At 42.0% G+C, this 19,726-nt stretch overlaps 1 protein-coding gene across 1 annotated transcript in view; it reads right to left on the reverse strand.

The window, feature by feature from the left end:
* Positions 1-201: 201 nt before the first annotated feature.
* The window catches only part of KCNN1 (potassium calcium-activated channel subfamily N member 1), a 111,364-nt gene continuing 91,839 nt past the window's right edge, over positions 202-19,726 (reverse strand). Inside the window, exons 8-9 of the mRNA XM_063457322.1 lie at positions 1,771-1,840; positions 202-940 (exon numbers count right to left, since the gene is read on the reverse strand). Coding sequence (XP_063313392.1) covers positions 656-940; positions 1,771-1,840 — 355 coding nt within the window. The 3' untranslated portion in view covers positions 202-655. The remainder of the gene's footprint in view (positions 941-1,770; positions 1,841-19,726) is intronic.

The raw sequence follows: 19,726 nt of genomic DNA on the forward strand, positions 1-19,726 counted from the left end.
ATATATATACATATATGAGAAGCAATTTATATATATAAATAAATAAATATATTTATATATACATTTTCATGTATGTAAACACACACACGCACGTTCCAGTCACTTACACCTTATCCCATGACAGCTATGGGGTTGCACACAGACCCCTCTCAGTACATCTTTCTGACACTTTAAAATATATTTTTTAGAAATTAAAAAAATATGGCCGACTGCCTATCACTAATTAAAAGCAAAACTGCTAGATACCCAACAGATTTGTTCAATGTGTTAAAAACAAAATCAGACAGTCGTGCAAGTGATACTTTGTACAGAATATAAATACATTTTAGAAAGTATTTAACAGGATGATCTCTCTTTAAATCCGACCATACCACATGACTGCTCAAAATCAGGTATGTGGCAGGTGTGGGGGAATAATCGCGGCACTGCGCGTACACACGTGTGCGTGTTTACACAAACTTTTTTTTGTTTTTGTTTTTGATAGAACTTTCACTCCAGCATTTTCAAAGAACCCGCAGGGGTTAACAAATATCCAAGGCTTTTAAGAAAAAAAGCTGACATAATCAAACCACACAGTGGCTATGGATAATCAGTGAGCTTGTAAAGTCTTCACTCCACCACTCCCACTTAGGACTTAATCTTTCCACTCCCCTCTTCAGCCGCTGTCTGAAGAGGTGTGCGGGGCAGTGGAAGGAGAGGTACGTCTACGTGGGGGACTCCATGAATTGTCCGAACTGTTAGATGGGTGAAATGGGCGGTGGGAGCGCAGGAGGAATAGTTCTCCCTGCTCTCGAAGCAGGGCCTGAGCAATGAGCCCTGGCAGAGCATGGAGGGAGGCATTTAAGGAGTCAATCTTAGTCTCCAAAGTTATAATCCTCTTCTCAAGGTCATCGTTACGTTCTTGTAGCTCGGACATGAGGTCGTACATAACATTCTGTGTCTAAATAGGAGAAAATAAGTGTGTTAATAAAATTCCACATTATATATGCTGTTTAAATTAGGTATGGGCAGTAGGTATAAAGCAAAACATTTGTTTTTGTTATAAGCAAGAGCTAAAAAGTTAAAGAATAATAGTTATAGAATAACAGATTTTGTATGATCTCCTACAAAAGGGCAATTCACCTTTACAGGCAGTGGAAATTTGTCATTAGCTGTACACAGAAATGGAAATCAGAACCATAAAAAAACAAAAGCAGTTCTTCAATTATACTAACACAGTTGGCAATATTTTCCTAGCCCTATCTCCTTGGGTTGTGACTTACACAGTCTCCCTACCCATTTCCTTAAAAATAATCAAAATTATGATGCTTCCCTTATTAAACAGTGTGTTTAATTTAAAGGTATGTTAATAGCCTGCAACAGCCTCACAAGTATAATTAAAGTACAATTAATAGAGCAGGAGATACGAACTTCTAAAGTAAACACACTGTACTGTATGATCTGATTGAATTTAGCAGTGAAATATCAAAACTGCTTCACTAAGCTACAGTTGTTTTGTTGATTAGAGTGTCCCTTCAAGGCAGACTAGATAGCTAGATAGATATACTCTTACTTGTACTCTTCTGACATTTAAATGCCTTTTTGGTGGGCAATTTAAAGACTGTATTCAGTTTAAGATGATGCTTCTCCTCTAATCATAAAAAATACCTATCGGACTGGAAATTCTTTTTTGAAAGCTAGTCTAGATCTCTAAAATATTAAGATATTATGCAACGTATAAAGTATTAGTATTTTTTTTAACTTATTCATAGGTTCCATAAGCATGCTCACCTTTGCGAGATCCACCAGTGTGTTAGCCTGGTCATTGAGTTTCCTCTGCTCCATTTTCACACTTCGTAATCTAGAGGGGACAGGATAATGAGGCTTAATTGGCAAGACAGCTTAATTTATAGCAAATCACGCGACACATGCAAAGCAACTGACATTTTTCCTGCACCCACAAAAAGAAAAATGAACTTGAAGCTGAAAGTAAACATTAACCCTTCCAGCACAAAAACAAATTCCAGTTACAATGGTATTCAGCGCTGGCAGGGTTAATAATCTGTCAGTTGTGGGTATGTTTTGGGCCATGCAAAGTTAATTGTTGGAAATGAGTGAGCACAGGTTAAAGTCTGCATAGCACAGGTTGAGAACCATTTCTTGCAAGAGGCCTGCAAAGCCTTGAACTTCTTGTAATGGGACAGATTCTGCAAGTACATTAAGCATCTTTGCATGCGTCAGTAGGCATTGTCCTCTTGATGAGTACCATCCCTTACAATGCGGACGTAAAAGCAGAAGTTTGTGTGAAGCTGTAGCAGCCACAGCAACCCTTCCTGAAAATGAATGTGCTGCTTTATAACATGATGCAGAGTCATTTTCTGCTGTTTAAATAGAATTACAACTTCAGAGGCATGTGACAACTCATAATGGCAGCTCGAGCAATTCAGACAGCATGGTTTTGTTGTAATGTATTGTAACTGGAGATTTCCTGCAGAGGTTCCGACAGTGCCTGGTTTGTAGGTAGCGTAACGTGTTCAACTAATTTCAGATTATCAGGAGTGGCTCACAGAGTGCTTGCTTTGTATCTAATGTACAGGTATAAACTGAATTCAGATTACGGGCCAGGTTAAGACAATGCTGAGATATGCCGTTGGTTGTGAATCTGTCTCATCAAAGGGAAACCAGCAAGCCAATAATGAGTTTTCAAACAAACAGCACTGCAGAATATTTCATGTACTTAACTGTGATTGTGCAGTATTGCCTAAATGTACATGTCTCTTGGTAATCAACCAGCGTTACTGCTGTCAGAACATGACTGGAACTGATATTGCACAATGTCATTGCACAGGGTAATTGTATTTGTGCTCTACGAATTAAAATTTTCATTTATTACTGGGTATGTAAGTTTAATTTATGACTATGGCTGATATAGTTATATGAAGGGATAATAATGTTTGCTTTCCCCATTCAGAACACCTGAGTTTGAATGCTAAATACTTTTTCTTACAATATTGTTTCACTGTACTTAAAGCTCTTACGTGTCTTGTAAGTGTCCTAGATATTACACAGCAACTTGTGTCAGTTGCGTGACTAGGGTTACCTCAGTTAAGTAACTCATGGTGTTTTCCCTCCAGATGGACCCCCTTTCTGTACCAGACCGCATCAGTAAATCTAAAAATACCATCAGCATACATGAGTGGGTATTATACTGGGTTGGGGAGCAACTAACTTCATGTATTTCTAGTTACCCCCTCCCTTGTTATCTTGTGCCAGGGAAGTGAGCACATTGGTGGTCCAGTGGTGAGCTCTTCTGGTCTGCACCTTTGCAAAGTTATGGTTTCTAGCTTTCTGCTAATGGCAGATCATTGCTGTGTCTTACCAAGGCAATGCTCCAATATTATCAGTGAAAGTACTGGAACTCGCGTAAGGGATATGCACCCAACAAAGGTGTAGACCAGAAGCCCGTGTAGTGGGTGGTTATTGCTGTTATCTTTGCATGGGCTGGCTGTTGTCATGCTGTTTAACGGCGTGGTGTGACCTGGTGCCGTCTGCAGCCCCCTAGTGATGCCAATACCAGTGTTTCTATATGGTAACTAGTACACTGAATATCTCAGGCAAGAGTAATTTAAAAAAGGCTTTTGTGAATACAGGTAACCTAGAAATTTCAAGAGAAATCTAATCTGTAACAAATCAAATCAATTTGTTTTAGATCAATTCATTTTGATAAGGATAGCGTTATCAACTAAAAAACTGAAAAAATCAAATTAAGAAAAGGTCTTTCAGCTGTTTAGTAAATGGCTCTCTAATTTTATATCAATATTGCAATTCTATGTCCGGAGAGGAAAGTAGGGAGTTGTCTACTGAATTTTGCTTCTTTGCAATCAGAATTTTTAGAATTTCATCTTGTCCGAAGCAATATTTTAGAATTTTGTTTTGTCTGAATCAATATTTTCCAAATTTTGTACAAAAAGAAATTGAAGGTCTGACACCTACTACTACTAGTTATTCAGTGGACTCACACTCTTGCTTGACTAGTAAGAGTGTATGATTTGCAGTATAAATGTTGAATTTTCCTGCATTAATTTAACTTAGTTTTTGCATGAAACTCGAACGAAAGTTCTAGTAAACGGAGCTAAATATTGGTTTTCTAGTTAACATATGGTGATGACTGCAGATTAACAGAACAGACTCATAGTGTGTACTATATTATAGGATGTTGACTTGAAGGTAGATAATTAAGACGTTTCTAAATGCAGAGTGAGTACAGTATACGTCAGTTGTTTCTAGCAGGCTGAGGCTAAAGTAACTCTGAATCATTATACAAAGCAGCGTAAGATTAGGAAAGAGGAAATAAGTACAACCAGGTTTCGTCATTCTTCCTCGAATGGAAAACCACAATAGAATCTGAAAGATGGCGACCATAGAATTTACGGTGGATTCATTTCCATGCAGGCAAGCACAGTTAAAGTAACCTGAAGAAGGTACTTGTGTAGTTAGTGGGAGAGGAAAGGGAAATAGGAACTTACTTCTGAGCCCTGGTGGGGGATGATTTAGCAAAACAAAGACAAAACACAACAGATTTTTTTGTTGTTGTTAACAAACATGAAACTAAACACAGTGATGTAACAAAACTAATTTACAGGAGTGGTAGGGAAAGAAATACAGGACAGTTTGGAGGAAGGGGGGAGATTGATGAGTTTACCTGTAAACATGAAAATCAAAGCATTTTGGATGGGAACTTACACAGCATACAACTACAATCTAGTTCTACATGGAATAAAATGTATGTTATTGGAACTTCTATTTAAATATGGTAATAGGAATTCCTATTCATGTAAGCAATGTCAACTCTACATTTGGTTAAAAGTACATAGATACAATTAGTTGTGCATGCTGCATCCTGGGAAAGCTCACTATGCATTTCTAGTTTATCTAAATTCCTGTTAACAAAAAAAAAATGCTAAATATATTTTCAAGGCATTTACTATTAATTTGGCTCATTTATTTTGATTCATGTCATTATTAACATACTTTTTTTGCTTGAGTTACCATATTCTAAACTGTTCAGTAGAATATGTGTTATTTCTAATAGTAAAAAGACTTAGATATGTCATTGCATGTCATATCCATACCCTTAGTCTTATACTGACTGACAAGAGATAATTGCAAACATTAATTTGGATACCCATCACGTACATTTTAATAAACTATACATTTTCAAAGCATAACGGAGGCAGATAAAGGAAAGGGTTAGTAGTATGGCTGTCAATAGTCTTGTCACTAGTTGGAATTGCAGTTTTTATCTTGTGAACACAGACATCAAGATGTGCCGATAGCCTTTTTTACCTTTAATGATATAGCTACTAATAAAATAATGCTAAAAAGAAATGGTAATTTCTGGTAACAAAATTAAAGGGACTCTATAGTCACCAAAACATCTACAGCTTAATGTAGTTGTTCTGGTAAGTATAATCATTATATGCAGGCATTCTCATGCAAACATTGTCCCTAGGGACACCTCCAAGTGGCCACTCCTCAGCAGTGAATTAATTTTCATCATATAGATGCATTGATTCAATGCATCTCTCTGAGGAGCTGATGTTTCGCCCCGCCTCCTTGCATCTCTCTAAGGAGGTGCTGTTTGGCGGTGGACCCGTACGGCGCTGGAAATGAGGTGAGTTTTATTAACTTTTAAGGGGACTAAGGGGGGGGGGGGGCAAGCCACCTAAATGGTGGGTTTAGCACTATAGGGTCAGGAATACATGTTTGTATTTCTGACCCTATAGTGTTCCTTTAACCTTAAGGACCAAACTTCTGGAATAAAGGGGAATCATGACATGTCACACATGTCATGTGTCCTTAAGGGGTTAATAAAAGGGTAAAAAGCTGTCTGTCACTGCCTTGGTACATAATAGTTTGAGGAAGCACTTTTCACTTTTACAACAAGTGTAAACCTATGTAATAGGACTTCTTTAAGTGGATCTTCTGTGCATGGTCCTCTTTAGGTCAGTCCACTGTTGAACAAAGGTCCAAGGTGTGGTTGGACCAATCATCGGCATAGAAACCAAAGAAAATCTGTAGACTATACATAAAAAGTGCTGATTTTTAAATGTAAAATTATATATTATCATATTAATGTGTTGTTTTTATTACTTTTCTTAAACAGTGAAGCATATGCCACATAAAGCCACACCAGAGTTTCAGGGGGGATGTGGCCAATCTAAGACACTTATTTGACAGTTTGCTAAAGTGGTTGTGTTCAGAGACATTCTAAGCAATATAACCTTTACAGCTCGGTGTATTACATATGTTGCTAGTAGCTTTTAAATGCCAATTTTTGTGATACTATTTAAAAGTAGTCTGACAAATGCCACTTTTTGTGATACTATTTTAAAGTAGTCTGACAAAGTCTACCTGTTTTTTAATTTAATGCAAATATCTTCTAATTGCTGTGCGTTAGACTCAATAGCCAGATCCCCATGAATTCATCACCCCTGATGGAGGGTATATTTTTATTTATACTAGAGAATAAAAATGGAAGGTGTATATTTAAAACAATAATAACACCAACTCCATCATGTACACTTATAAGCTCCATAATTAATATCACATGTTGCCATGCCACATATATTATCTGCAGTTCCTCTACAGTGGGATTGATTGGTTAAAGTGTAATGGTTGCCCCAATAAAATGAAAATGTGGCTACTGTAATGGTGTCTGTGTAGTACCATGTAAAGTTGCTTCAATGTAAGGGGGTGATATTTGCACAGAGAATCTAAAGACAGTTAACGTGTGTTGTTGCCGAATACCTCTCACCAAGCGTTGCAGCACTCAAATAAAACATCATATAGTAACCCTGTCTATGTATTTGCTAGCCACATATTCAATAGAAATATTAAATATATATATGGTAATATGCCCTTAAAACCAAAAATTAATACCCAGGTACATTCCAGTGCCTCATTTATCCATTCTATGTCTATGACTTTTCAAATAAAGTACCTTGTAATTAAATGAATATGATTGATGTTTTGACCTTTCAGGGTCATTATCTATATATCTTTGTACCTTATAGAATAATGTAAAAATAGCAATGTCAGTCACAGTATTATTGTGATGTAAGATTCCGTGATTACCTTAACTAACAAAAAGGACTAATTAAAGATGCTGCTTTAATTGTTTTAACACCTCCTACTCATATAAAGATTTACCTCTTACTCTACGCACTATACCTTTCATAACAGCGCATAAGAAAAAGGCCTTTCCTCAGCAACATTTTATACTAACAATCAGACCACATAGTGTGAGCATTTCGTGATGTGTCAACAAATTTGTGCATTCTAAAGCATTTTATCACTTAGGGGATATGTGTCTAGGAGTGTTCCAAAAGAAGGTTTCATGTTTCCATAACTCACTCTCTAAGGTGTATGTCATAGAGTTGCTAAAATAGGCTGTGCTGGGTCAAACAAACAAAAAAAATAGATGTAGTGCTTTCTAGTTTCCAGTATTTAATACCTTTAGGAATTACATGGGTAGCAAACACATTGCCACTAGGCTTGTGTGTCCAGTCTGTAGGTGTTGGGTACAGAGATAAGGGGTGGGAATAAAGATCACCGTGTTAATGCTGTCCCTAGAAGTGTTGACTTTGTGTAGGAGTTAAGAAATTCTTTGCTCTGTTCTCCATTTCTATGCTCCATCACATTTTGCTCTAGAAGTTGATCACACTGGATTTTAAGTGATGTAATAACTGAACTTTATCACTTTTGAATGTGCCACAGCTCAGCATTTGTAATTAACCACAAGCAAATGCGCACATACATAACTAGTCACTCACAGGCATATATAATTTTCCGTGGACCACAACTTAGCAACTCACACACACACATAGACACAAGCAAGCATGCATACTACATAGATACGCACAGTCAAATGCATACCAGTGGCGGCTGGTGAAGTTTTAAGATGGTGGGGCGCTAATCTCCTTCCACTGAATTTTACTCTTCCCTTTACAATACAGAGATACTAATACAATACAGAGGCGTAACTATAAACCACTGGGCCAAGTATGAAAACTGCACTGGGGCCCCCTCATGCCTCTCCCTGTTTCGAACCTTCCCCCAACATGTCTCTCCCACCCACCCCCTCCACCTCAACGTGTCTTTCCCACCCCTCTACATTTGTAACAGACACATGCACACACTGACAGACACATGAATGCACTGACAGACACACTCACACTGACAGACACACTCACATACTGACAGACACACACTCTAAAAGACACTCACACACATTGACAGACAAACACACTTACTGACTGACAGACACACTCTCACTGATAGACAGAAACACACACACTGTCAGACACACTCACACAATCACATTTTGTACCTACCTACCTTTTGGAGAGCTGGTGTGGGTCCTCTCCCTGTGGTCCAGTGTGGAGCTGTGCTGTAATCTGGCAGTTCCGCTCTCCTCCCGTGCACTGTTTAGTATGCTGGGGCCGGAATTATATCATATTCCGGCTCCCGGCATCACAGAGGGCGTGCGAGGGAGGAAACAGGGACTCCCAGGTCAGCCTCCCTCCCCACCGCCAAACGCCGCCTGCCTCCTCTCCTCCCACCCCCTTTCAGTATATATCGGCAGAGTAGGCACCTGCCATCCAGGTAAGCAGGTGCTTACTCTGGAACACTGGCTAGGAGCCGTTTTAGGGGTGCCCTAAGGTGGCCAGATGGCCACCTCCTGGGCCCCCTTTGAGAGTGCTCCTCTCTACGCCCCCACCTCGGCGGATCATGGTCGCAGGGGTCAGCAGGGCATTTTTTGACATGCCTAGATGCTCTCAAGTAAGCGTCTCTAAACAGTTACCAATGAGGAGGGGAGGGGCCCTGCAGAACTGAAAACCTATGACAGAATTGAAGAGACACTAATTTTTGTCCTATATTTTCTGGCATACCACCATCCCATCCAGAAAAAGAATCTTAGTTCTAAGAACTATGGATGAGCCTCCACTGATGCATACACATGTGAAGTCTGCAAAATGATTGCCAGTACCTGAGAGCCCACTGAATAATTAGTCTTTAGTGAATCAGTTTCCTTGGACTTTCAATCTGCTAGAGGACATCATTGATAAATGTATCAAATTGACTGATAAGGTATCAAGGAGACCTTCAGCCAAGTACATTGCTGGAGTTCAAACAAAAGGACATTTAAATAAAGACCCTGTCAGGGTTCTTGTCACTTTGACGCCAACCATGTGTTATTTTTCGGCATCAGTTTCTGCGTCAGTGCCAAGTATGCATCAATTTCCAGCGCCTGTGTAATTTTTGCTGCCTGCTGACCAATAGGAGGATTTGGTAATCTATTTTAAACCCACCACATGACCTTTGACCTGTTGTGGTTTCATTTTGATGTATCTTGACTCTGTGTATCTGTCTAATCCTGACCTGACTAGTTTACACAATATTTTGTACTTCTGTTATCTTGACCTTGGCTTTTTCTACCGTTTACGATTATTCCCTCTCTTTTAACTAATTCTGTTTTTTATTTTTACATTTTGTAAAAAGCCAAGGCAATAATGTTAGACACCACTATATGTCTGAGGCATTTACATATAGCAAGGAAAGAAACAAGAGTTGCCCAACCCAAAGCACTGTTCAGAGCTTATTGTGACTGTTCCAATTTCCCTACGTGAAAATATAAGACTGTTTTTTATGCGTCCAATGCATGTTGAAAGCTGAAGTTTAAATGTGTATGAAGCCAAGCTGACATTCACTGTATGGAATCCCTCATGCGTGTTACTTACTGTTTCAAAAATCACTTCAGTAACAAGCCACTCCTAGAGGTGAGAACGAATATAGGGTACTGTTTGTACTATCAACTATGCCATTATAAATAACCCCTAGAAATATGAACAATATTTTCCAATCATGACATGTGCACAAAAAATACACTTTTTGGGGCTTCTGTAGTCATTTGTAGTCGTGAAATATTTAGTGTCCCCATGCACAGATATAATTCTACCTTACTACACAGTATAAGCACAGACACAATAAGAGAGCTAGCAGGCCCAAATGTAAATCCAAAAACAGTAAGTTCCCAGCACCCATAACCGTTCCATGAAATAGTTTTTAGCTATTGGTACCATTACAAAACTAATAAGATGTTTGAAAAGGACCATTTGTAAATGTAAATAATAAGGGTCACCCTTATCATTATAGGGCAAGAAACATTTCTAGGGCTCCACCACTGTAATTAGCTAGCCATTCGCACACATATCTACATAACTTGCAACAAACACCAAACAAATTAGCAACATGTTCACATACACACATTGACACATACAAGCATTCATATATAGACACACAATAACACACAATCATAGACAAACATTAACATGCAATCGTAGATAAAATGCATTCACACACTAAGTACACATCTGTAGACTCATACTAACATACAAAAGACACACAGACAATGCCTGATTACTTAATTTCTGTATGGAAGAGGGATGTGCAATACAGTATCTAATATCTGCAACACTCCATATCCACTCTCTGATCACCACCTCTTATAATTTGCTCTCGCGTACCCCCTCACCCAACAACCTCAGCCTAACCCCCCTCAACTCAGGAGGGACCTTAATTCTCTTGATCTCCAGCAGTTGTCAGCTTACATTGATTCACGACTGCTGTCCATCCCTTCCCTCTCCTGTCCTTCACTGGCCATCTCCACATATAACTCTACTCTTACATCTGCCTTGAATGCTGCAGCGCCACTCCAAACAAGTACCTCGAGGAGGACCTGCCCCCAACTATGGCATACTAAATCAACGCGCTACCTGCAAAGATGCTCCCGTTGTGCTTAACCGCTCCTGGAGGAAGTCTCGCACCCAATCAGACTTTCTCCATTATAGATTCATATTGTGTTCATACAGTGCAGCCCTTGCCCTTGCCAAACAGTCCTATTTTTCCTCTCTCATTAGTTCATGTTCCCGCAACCCCAGGCGTCTCTTTGACACCTTTAATTCTCTTCTTCGCCCTGCTGTGGCCACCCCCCATACTAACCTTACTGCTGATAACTTTGCATGTTACTTCACTGACAAGATTGAACAGCTAAGGAAAGAATTCTCTCCTCCTTGCCTTTCTGTTTCTCAACCACACATAGATCATGTCTTTCCTACCCTTCAGACATTCTCCCCAGCTACTGACCAAGAGGTGGCTGCTCTTCTTTGCTCCTCTCGCCTCACCACTTGCCCGCTCGATTCTGACCGATCTCACCTTATCAGATCTCTCTCCACTTGTCTCGTGCCTTCTTTAACACACACTGTTACAAATTGCTATTTGTAACTGGCCCTTTAAATGAGAAATTGCCCTGCTTCCCTGGATTGTGGAGAAGCCTGTTTGCCAGCCTCCTTCCTCATGACTATGGCCCTGGGAGATTGGGCCCTTTAAAAACAGTATTCGGCCCTAACAGAGTGCATGTCACTCATTCTGGCCCTTTAAATACAGTGGGGTCATTCGGTACTTGCCCTGTGTGAGCGGTGATACCCCAGATAGCTATGCCACGGAGCCTATTCATATAATGAAAGACTATGGGAAATACTTTAGCTCCATGGCAATTGAACTGTGTAAATAGGATCTGCGCGCTATTCGGTAGTTTTTTTGCGCTCAGATCCCAGCTATCTGGGGATATGTGAAATGTCTGTGTGTTATGTGTAAAAGGTGACTTTATGTATTTTAAGGTGTTTTACTGTCTTTGTGTCCCCATGTGCTCAATGGAGTCTGTCTTTGTCCTGGGAGTTAATTGGATGACTTCTCCATTGTCTCCAGGAGAGAGGGCTCTGTAAAACCGGTCTGAGCTGGAAAGCCATGCTGGCAGGGGTTTTAAAAGATACTTTACTAACTTTTGAACCCCTGGTCTGATTCATGCCATTTTTTAATATGTTGTTCCCCTGAATGGATGGATTGCGGATATGTTTTTTTATGTGAATGTGACGTATGGTTTTAGAGTTATGAAAGTTGGGTAGAAAGTATGTTTTAACTGTATGTATAATTGAGTTTCCTCTCAGAATAAGGGGAGGGAATATGTGGGATGTAACTGATGTGTGAGTGGTTGTTTTATACCTCCCTGTGGGCGGACCTGTATTTGTAACAACTGCAATAAAAACCAGGCTGGGTGTGCCAGCACCTCAGACCTCTTCTGACCCTCAATACGTAGCCTTGTCTCGTTATTGGAGGGAACTGCTATATCACACTGGGGATTGCTATGTTCTGCATATTCCCCTGAGCTTTAATCACTTAGCTCTTTTAAGAGCTGGTTCCGGATACGCTCTCCTAGAGGAGAGGCCTTCCCCACACGGTCCTGGAGGACAGAAGCCGATCCAGGGTGGAAGGAAGACGGCGAGGCTCCAGTTAAGCTTCGGCGGTTGTGGAGTCTGCGGTGGCTGTGGTGTCCGGTGCGGTGCTTGTGGTCCACGGCGCAAGCTAGGAAGCGTCCATCAACGGAGGGTACTCGGTCGGAATACACGGAGCTCCGTTACGTTGGTGGCAAGCGGTGGGATGGCGTCCTAGTGCGAGGAGAAGCAGCTTGGAGACACTGGTAACGTTTGGAATTACAAATTGAGGGCAACGCTAGTATCCGTACAGCGCCCCTGGCTACAGCAGGATGGAATCAGCTAGTTTTCGGACAGCGTTCCATGATGAGGAGGAGGAGGCGGCCGCGGACTACAGGGATGCAGACAGAAAGGAACTCTGGTATGATGCCCTGGAAGACGCCCAGTGGCGGCGAGGTGAGAGTCTCCCCAGTGATGAGCAGCGGCTACAGAAGCGTGTGGCGATGCGGATGTATCTATTGGGAGAGCAGCCCCTGGATGAGTGGGTGACAAGACTAGAGACCCTGGTATGGCGAGAGATCTGGCTAGACAACGCATACCAGGCCCTCTGGTGGCATACCATTCGACTTACCCCCTGGACAGCCGAGCACGACTTACCGGAGGGGGATGATTATGATGGCCCGGGTTTATTATGGGATGCCTTGGAGGACGACATTGATCTTGGCAGCATGGAGAGGTCTAGGTTTTGGGACATCTACAACTACCGGATGGGCATGTATTTCTGGGCTGACAAACGCGAGGTGAGCAAAGACATGACCCACCTGGTAACAAGGGAGTGGGAGCTGGAGCAGGACTACCAACACCTGCTCAGCTTCGTGCAGCCCCAACCTACCCGACAAGCAGAACTGACTGGTCCTGCTATGACCTCCAGATGGCAGGTAGAGATGGGACTGAGGTCTCTCTACCGGCCCTACAGGGATGCTGGGCAACCAACCCAGATCTCCAGCGACAGTGTGAGTCCCAGTGAGCCGAAGGTGTTGTCCTTCCTCCCCAGTGGCAGCGTGAACCCCAGGGAGCTGAAGGTGTCGTCCTTCCTCCCCAGCGGCAGTGTGTATCCCAGGGAGCTGAAGGTGCCATTCTTCCTCCCCAGCGGCAGCGTGTACCCCAGGGGGCCGAAGGTGTCGTCCTTCCCCCCCAGCGGCAGTGTGAACCCCAGGGAGCTGAAGAAAAGGGCATTTAAAGCATTTAAATCAGACAAATCAGATGCATCTTATAAAAGATATAAGAAAGCAAATAATGCGTGCAAAAAGGCAATTAAACTTGCTAAACTTCAAAATGAAAAAATGATAGCTAAAGAGAGCAAAACCAACCCCAAAGCATTTTTTAAGTACATAAATTCCAAAAAACCCAAAAATGAAAGTATAGGTACACTTAAAACTGAAACGGGGGTGTTAGTTAATGAAGACCAAGAAAAGGCAGGAATTCTAAATAACTATTTCTCCTCCGTATATATTAAAGAAGAACCCATGGCAATAGATGTGCAAATGATTGCTACTAAAAACTTGCAGAATAATTGTAATTGGTTAACTCAAGACAATGTGCTGCAGCAACTAAAGAAAGTTAATATAAACAAAGCTCCAGGGCCTGACGGTATCCATCCACGTGTACTTAAGGAACTAAGTGTAGAAATAAGTGAACCTCTGTTTTTAATCTTTCAAGATTCTTTTCTTTCAGGAAGTGTTCCGGAGGATTGGAGGAAGGCAGATGTGGTTCCTATATTCAAAAAGGGTTCAAAATCCTTGCCTGGAAATTATAGACCTGTGAGCTTAACTTCTGTGGCTGGTAAAATATTTGAAAGGTTAATAAGGGATAATATTCAAGAATTCCTTGAGAAGAATATGGTTATCAGCAAAAATCAGCACGGTTTTATGAAGCACAGGTCATGTCAAACTAACTTGATTGCGTTCTACGAAGAAGTAAGTAGAAGTATAGATCAGGGTGTTGCAGTGGATGTGATCTATTTGGATTTTGCCAAGGCATTTGATACAGTTCCACACAAAAGATTAGTGTTCAAACTCAAGGAAATCAGTCTCGATGAAAATGCTTGTTCTTGGGTAGAACATTGGCTTAAAAACAGAATACAAAGAGTTGTCGTTAATGGTAAATTTTCAAGCTGGACAGAGGTTGCAAGTGGTGTCCCTCAGGGTTCTGTTCTGGGACCCCTTCTATTTAACATTTTTATAAATGATCTTGAAGACAGCATTGAAAGTCATGTTTCAGTGTTTGCAGATGACACAAAACTTTGTAAAATAATACAATGTGAGCAAGATATTACTTTGCTGCAGAAGGATATAGATAGACTGGAGGACTGGGCACTCAAATGGCAGATGAAATTTAATGTTGAAAAATGCAAAGTTATGCACTTCGGCGTAAAGAATACACAAGCAACGTATACCCTTAATGGAAGTGAATTAGGGATAACAACACACGAAAAGGACTTGGGAATTGTTATAGACAACAAACTATGCAACAATGTGCAATGTCAATCAGCAGTGGCCAAGGCCAGTAAGGTATTGTCATGCATGAAAAAGTGCATTCATTCTCGGGACGAGAATATCATTTTGCCTCTCTACAAATCACTGGTAAGACCACATATTGAATATGCTGTGCAATTTTGGGCACCTGTTCTAAAGAAGGATATCATGGCACTAGAAAAAGTGCAGAGGCGGGCTACAAAATTAATAAAAGGAATGGAACATATCAGCTATGAAGAAAGGTTAACAAATTTAAACCTATTTAGTTTAGAAAAACGTCGCCTGAGAGGGGATATGATAACATTATACAAATATATTCGGGGCCAATACAAACCATTGTGTGGAAATCTATTCACAAACCGGACTTTACATAGGACACGAGGCCATGCGTTTAGACTGGAAGAAAGAAGATTTCGTCTAAGGCAAAGGAAAGGTTTTTTTACTGTAAGAACAATCAGGATGTGGAATTCTCTGCCTGAAGAAGTGGTTTTATCAGAGTCCATATAGATGTTCAAACAGCTACTAGATGCATACTTGCAAAGACAGAATATTCAAGGATATAATCTTTCAATGTAGGGTAATAACTGCTTGATTCAAGGATAAATCTGACTGCCATTCTGGGGTCAAGAAGGAATTTTTTGTCCTAGCTTGTTGCAAAATTGTGCTTCAAACTGGGTTTTTTTTGTTTTTTTTGTTTAGCCTTTTGGATCAACAGCAAAAAACAGATGTGAGGAAGGCTGAACTTGATGGACGCAAGTCTCTTTTCAGCTATCTAACTATGTAACTATGTAACTATGTGTCATCCTTCCTCCCCAGCGGCAGTGTGGGTTACAGGGAGCTGAAGGTGTCGTCCTTCCTCCCCAGCGGCAGTGTGTACCCCAGGGGGCCAAAGGTGTCGTTCTTTCCCCCCAGCGGCAGTGTGACCCCAGGGAGCTGAAGGTGTCGTCCTTCCTCCCCAGCGGCAGTGTGTGTCCCAGGGAGCTGAAGGTGCCATCCTTCCTCCCCAGCGGCAGAGTGTACCCCAGGGGGGCGAAGGTGTCGTCCTTCCCCCCCAGCGGCAGTGTGAACCCCAGGGAGCTGAAGGTGTCGTCCTTCCTCCCCAGCGGAAGTGTGTTTCCCGGGGAGCTGAAGGTGCCATTCTTCCTCCCCAGCGGCAGTGTGTACCCCAGGGGGCCAAAGGTGTCGTCCTTCCCCCCCAGCGGCAGTGTGTACCCCAGGGGGCCGAAGGTGTTGTCCTTCCCCCCCAGCGGCAGTGTGAACGCCAGGGAGCTGAAGGTGTCATCCTTCCTCCCCAGTGGCAGCGTGTGTTACAGGGAGCTGAAGGTGTCGTCCTTCCTCCCCAGCGGCAGTGTGTACCCCAGGGGGCCGAAGGTGTCGTCCTTTCCCCCCAGCGGCAGTGTGAACCCCAGGGAGCTGAAGGTGTCATCCTTCCTCCCCAACAGCAGTGTGTACCCCAGGGGGCCGAAGGTGTCGTCCTTTCCCCCCAGCGGCAGTGTGAACCCCAGGGAGCTAAAGGTGCCGTCCTTCCTCCCCAGCGGCAATGTGTACCCCAGGGAGCTGAAGGTGTCGTCCTTCCTCCCCAGCGGCAGCCTGTGTTTCAGGGAGAGGAGCACAGCACCCTCTCTCCCCAGCGGCAGCTTACCATAACAAGGGGAGACACCAATCTCCCAGACGGCACAGATGGGATCGTGGTCTCTGTGCCTGACCTACCGGGATGCTGGACAGCCTGTCCAGATCTCCCACTACCCTCACCAGGACAACAGGAGGAGGGGGTAAGTACAAATTCCCTTCCCCAGCTAACTCCTAACGTGGTCTCAAGGTTAACAGAGGCGATGTTAACCCCTACTGACTCCCATGTTCCCCTGGCTACTGAGCTGGACTATGGTCTCAGAACCCCAGCAGAAGAGCTGGCAGCTGGGCAGAGTGCAGTCGGCCTCTGCCCTCCCTCAAGTCCCCACAGCATGTTGCCCCATCACCACAGCAAAATACCCAGGTGCAGTAACTGTTTCTTGTGGGTGGGTCACCCTTGTACCTGTTTGTTGTGGGTGGGCTACTCTGGCATTTGGTTATTGTGGGTTGGTGGATCGACTAACGGAGGCACAGAAGGTCAGGTGCCTGGTTAGTCTTCCCCCCAAAGGGGAGATATGTTACAAATTGCTATTTGTAACTGGCCCTTTAAATGAGAAATTGCCCTGCTTCCCTGGATTGTGGAGAAGCCTGTTTGCCAGCCTCCTTCCTCTTATCTCTCCCAACGCTCATTCAGTGTCTCTTTTTCTAATGATACCTCCTCCCCTTGTCCTGTCTCGGTTGGAGTCCCCCAAGGCTCTGTCCTTGGTCCCCTTCTATTTTCTCTTTATACTGCCTCTCTTGGCAAACTTATTACCTCTTTTGGATTCTGCTACCACCTGTACGCTGATGACACCCAGCTATATCTCTCCTCCCCGGACCTCTCCCCTGCCGTCCTGCAACGTGTCACTGCTTGCCTTTCTTCCATCTCTGACTGGATGTCCTCCCGCTTTCTGAAACTCAATCTGTCAAAAACTGAGCTCCTTGTCTTTCCACCTCCTAATACTGATCCTCCTCTTTCGCTCTCCCTTCAAGTTTCTGGTACTAACATCAGTCCATCCTTGCAAGCGCGCTGTCTTGGCGTCATACTTGACTCATACTTGACTCTGGTCTCACCTTTGAGCCTCACATCCAGCATGTTGCCAAATCCTGTAGATTCCATCTTAAAAACATAGCCCCTTTCTTGCACCAGATACTACCAAGGAGCTTGTACATGCTCTAGTAATTTCCCGCATGGATTATTGTAACCCTCTCCTGATTGGTCTTCCCAAAAGCCGTACTGCACCCCTACAGTCCGTAATGAACGCTGCTGCTAGACTGATTTTCCTCTCTAGTCGTTTCTCTCACACCTCACCCCTCTGCCAGTCCTTACATTGTCTTCCTGTATGCTATAGGAGTAAATTCAAGGTACTAACTCACACCTATAAAGCACTGAACAACTCTAGCCCCTCTTATATCTCCTCACAGATCCATAGGTATGTCCCTTCTCGGTCTCTCCGCTCAAATTCTATACATTTATTCAATGAGAAAATGGACTGCAATAATTCCATTTCAATTGTCTCTTATACGCCATTGGTGCATCATTTAATAGGAGGCGCCAATCATCTGCAATGTTAATCATGTCAGAATTGACAAAGGTCACATTGCGTGGCCAAAATGTTATTTCAGTATCTGATTCCGATTAAAGTCTGTAGTTTCATCTATCTGGAGTGCTCAGATTTATATTTCAACTTGTTCTACAAAATAACATACATGGCATTTACTCAGTGTCCTATTCTTCAATTTTAATATAGCTCAGTGACCCATTTTTCAAATGCAGTATAATATATTACAAAATAGATTTTTGCAAAACACCTGTATTAAACTTTTCCCTTAAGTTCTAAATTACACTTAGAAAGGTCTTGCTGCTACAGTAAATAGTGTTTTCTGAGAAATTACTAGGGATCTAATCAATATGATGTCCCTGTTCCAACCATTTGGGACACAGTGACATACAATGGGAACACAGTTTGGTCTGTTGTAATCTCTGGAATTGCTAATCATTGCAGTCAAAGTGTCAGCGATCATTAAACTCACGCTCAAGGAAAATAGCTATGGACAAGAGGGCCTCATATTCAAATATTATACCGCTAATTCAGAATTGACTTCATCCTGATTTCCTAAGTGCCTCTTGAAGGACCATAAGAGGTCATAATTACTGTGATTCGTAAGGATGTAAAGGATGTAAAATTACTGTGATTCGTAAGGATGCCAGATTTAGTTCACCCTGAATTAAATCTGCCAAGAAAACCTTTTTGATAGAGTTTTAGAGTAAAACATCAAGTCTAAATTAAACAATAATATAAGGTCATAAATACTATAATTTCTGGGTCTTTTCCATGCAAATGTTTGTATGTAAATGTGAGGCGATACGTAACACAGCCAGACTCCTTAGCATTACTTATCAATCTATAAAATAAGGTTGAAGACATTAGCTAAAGATGAAAGGGAAAAAAACAATGGTCCTGATGATTTGCTGACCAATGTCCAAAACGTTATCCTTAACATTCTGAATATATTTAGGACAAATCCACTCAGATATGACAATAAAGTAAAGTCAGATCAGAGATACTGAACTTATCAACCCTAGCAGGCTATTAAAAGTACTGAGAACTAACCCCCCCCCTCTAAAAGAACAGAAAAGTAAGCACAACAGTCCGCTATAATTTTATGGTGCCAGGAATCCTGTGGTGCCGTGCCATTGTAAATGGATAAGGCATTTTTGTACTTTTTGCCAACTTACCTGGTTCCCCTGGCACCTGGTCTTTTGCAGTGGGAGAAACGGGATGGCTCTATAGAATAAAGCAGATCCATACAGGACATTGTACATTGACTAAGCGCTCTCAGCTGACACTCTTAGCCAATGAGTGCAGTATTGCATGGCCCTACTTTGCTCTATACAACAAGCCAGATTCTCATTCAGGCAGGTTGTTAAACCAAAGTAAAGCGGATTTGAATATTGTTACGAGACTGTGTGAATGGAGCAGAACATAACTAATAATCACCCTGCTATGGCTGTTTCCTTCTATTAGACTGCCACTTGAGGCAGTCTTAACCTGCAATGTAAACATGGCAGTTTCTCTAAACCTGCAATGTTTTACACTGCAAGGTTAAGGGGACAGGGACGCTGCACCCAGACCTCTGCAATGAATGTCCCTTTAATAAACAGATTGCCAGACAACTGCGTGCACTGCATTTGTATAATATTTTCTCTGGAATATCTTTTTTTTTCTTAAAGTACAAAAGTTACTTGCCTTTTTTTTTTTTTTTTTTTTT

Source organism: Pelobates fuscus, chromosome 5, assembly GCF_036172605.1.
Source record: "Pelobates fuscus isolate aPelFus1 chromosome 5, aPelFus1.pri, whole genome shotgun sequence".
Classification (NCBI taxonomy): domain Eukaryota; kingdom Metazoa; phylum Chordata; class Amphibia; order Anura; family Pelobatidae; genus Pelobates; species Pelobates fuscus.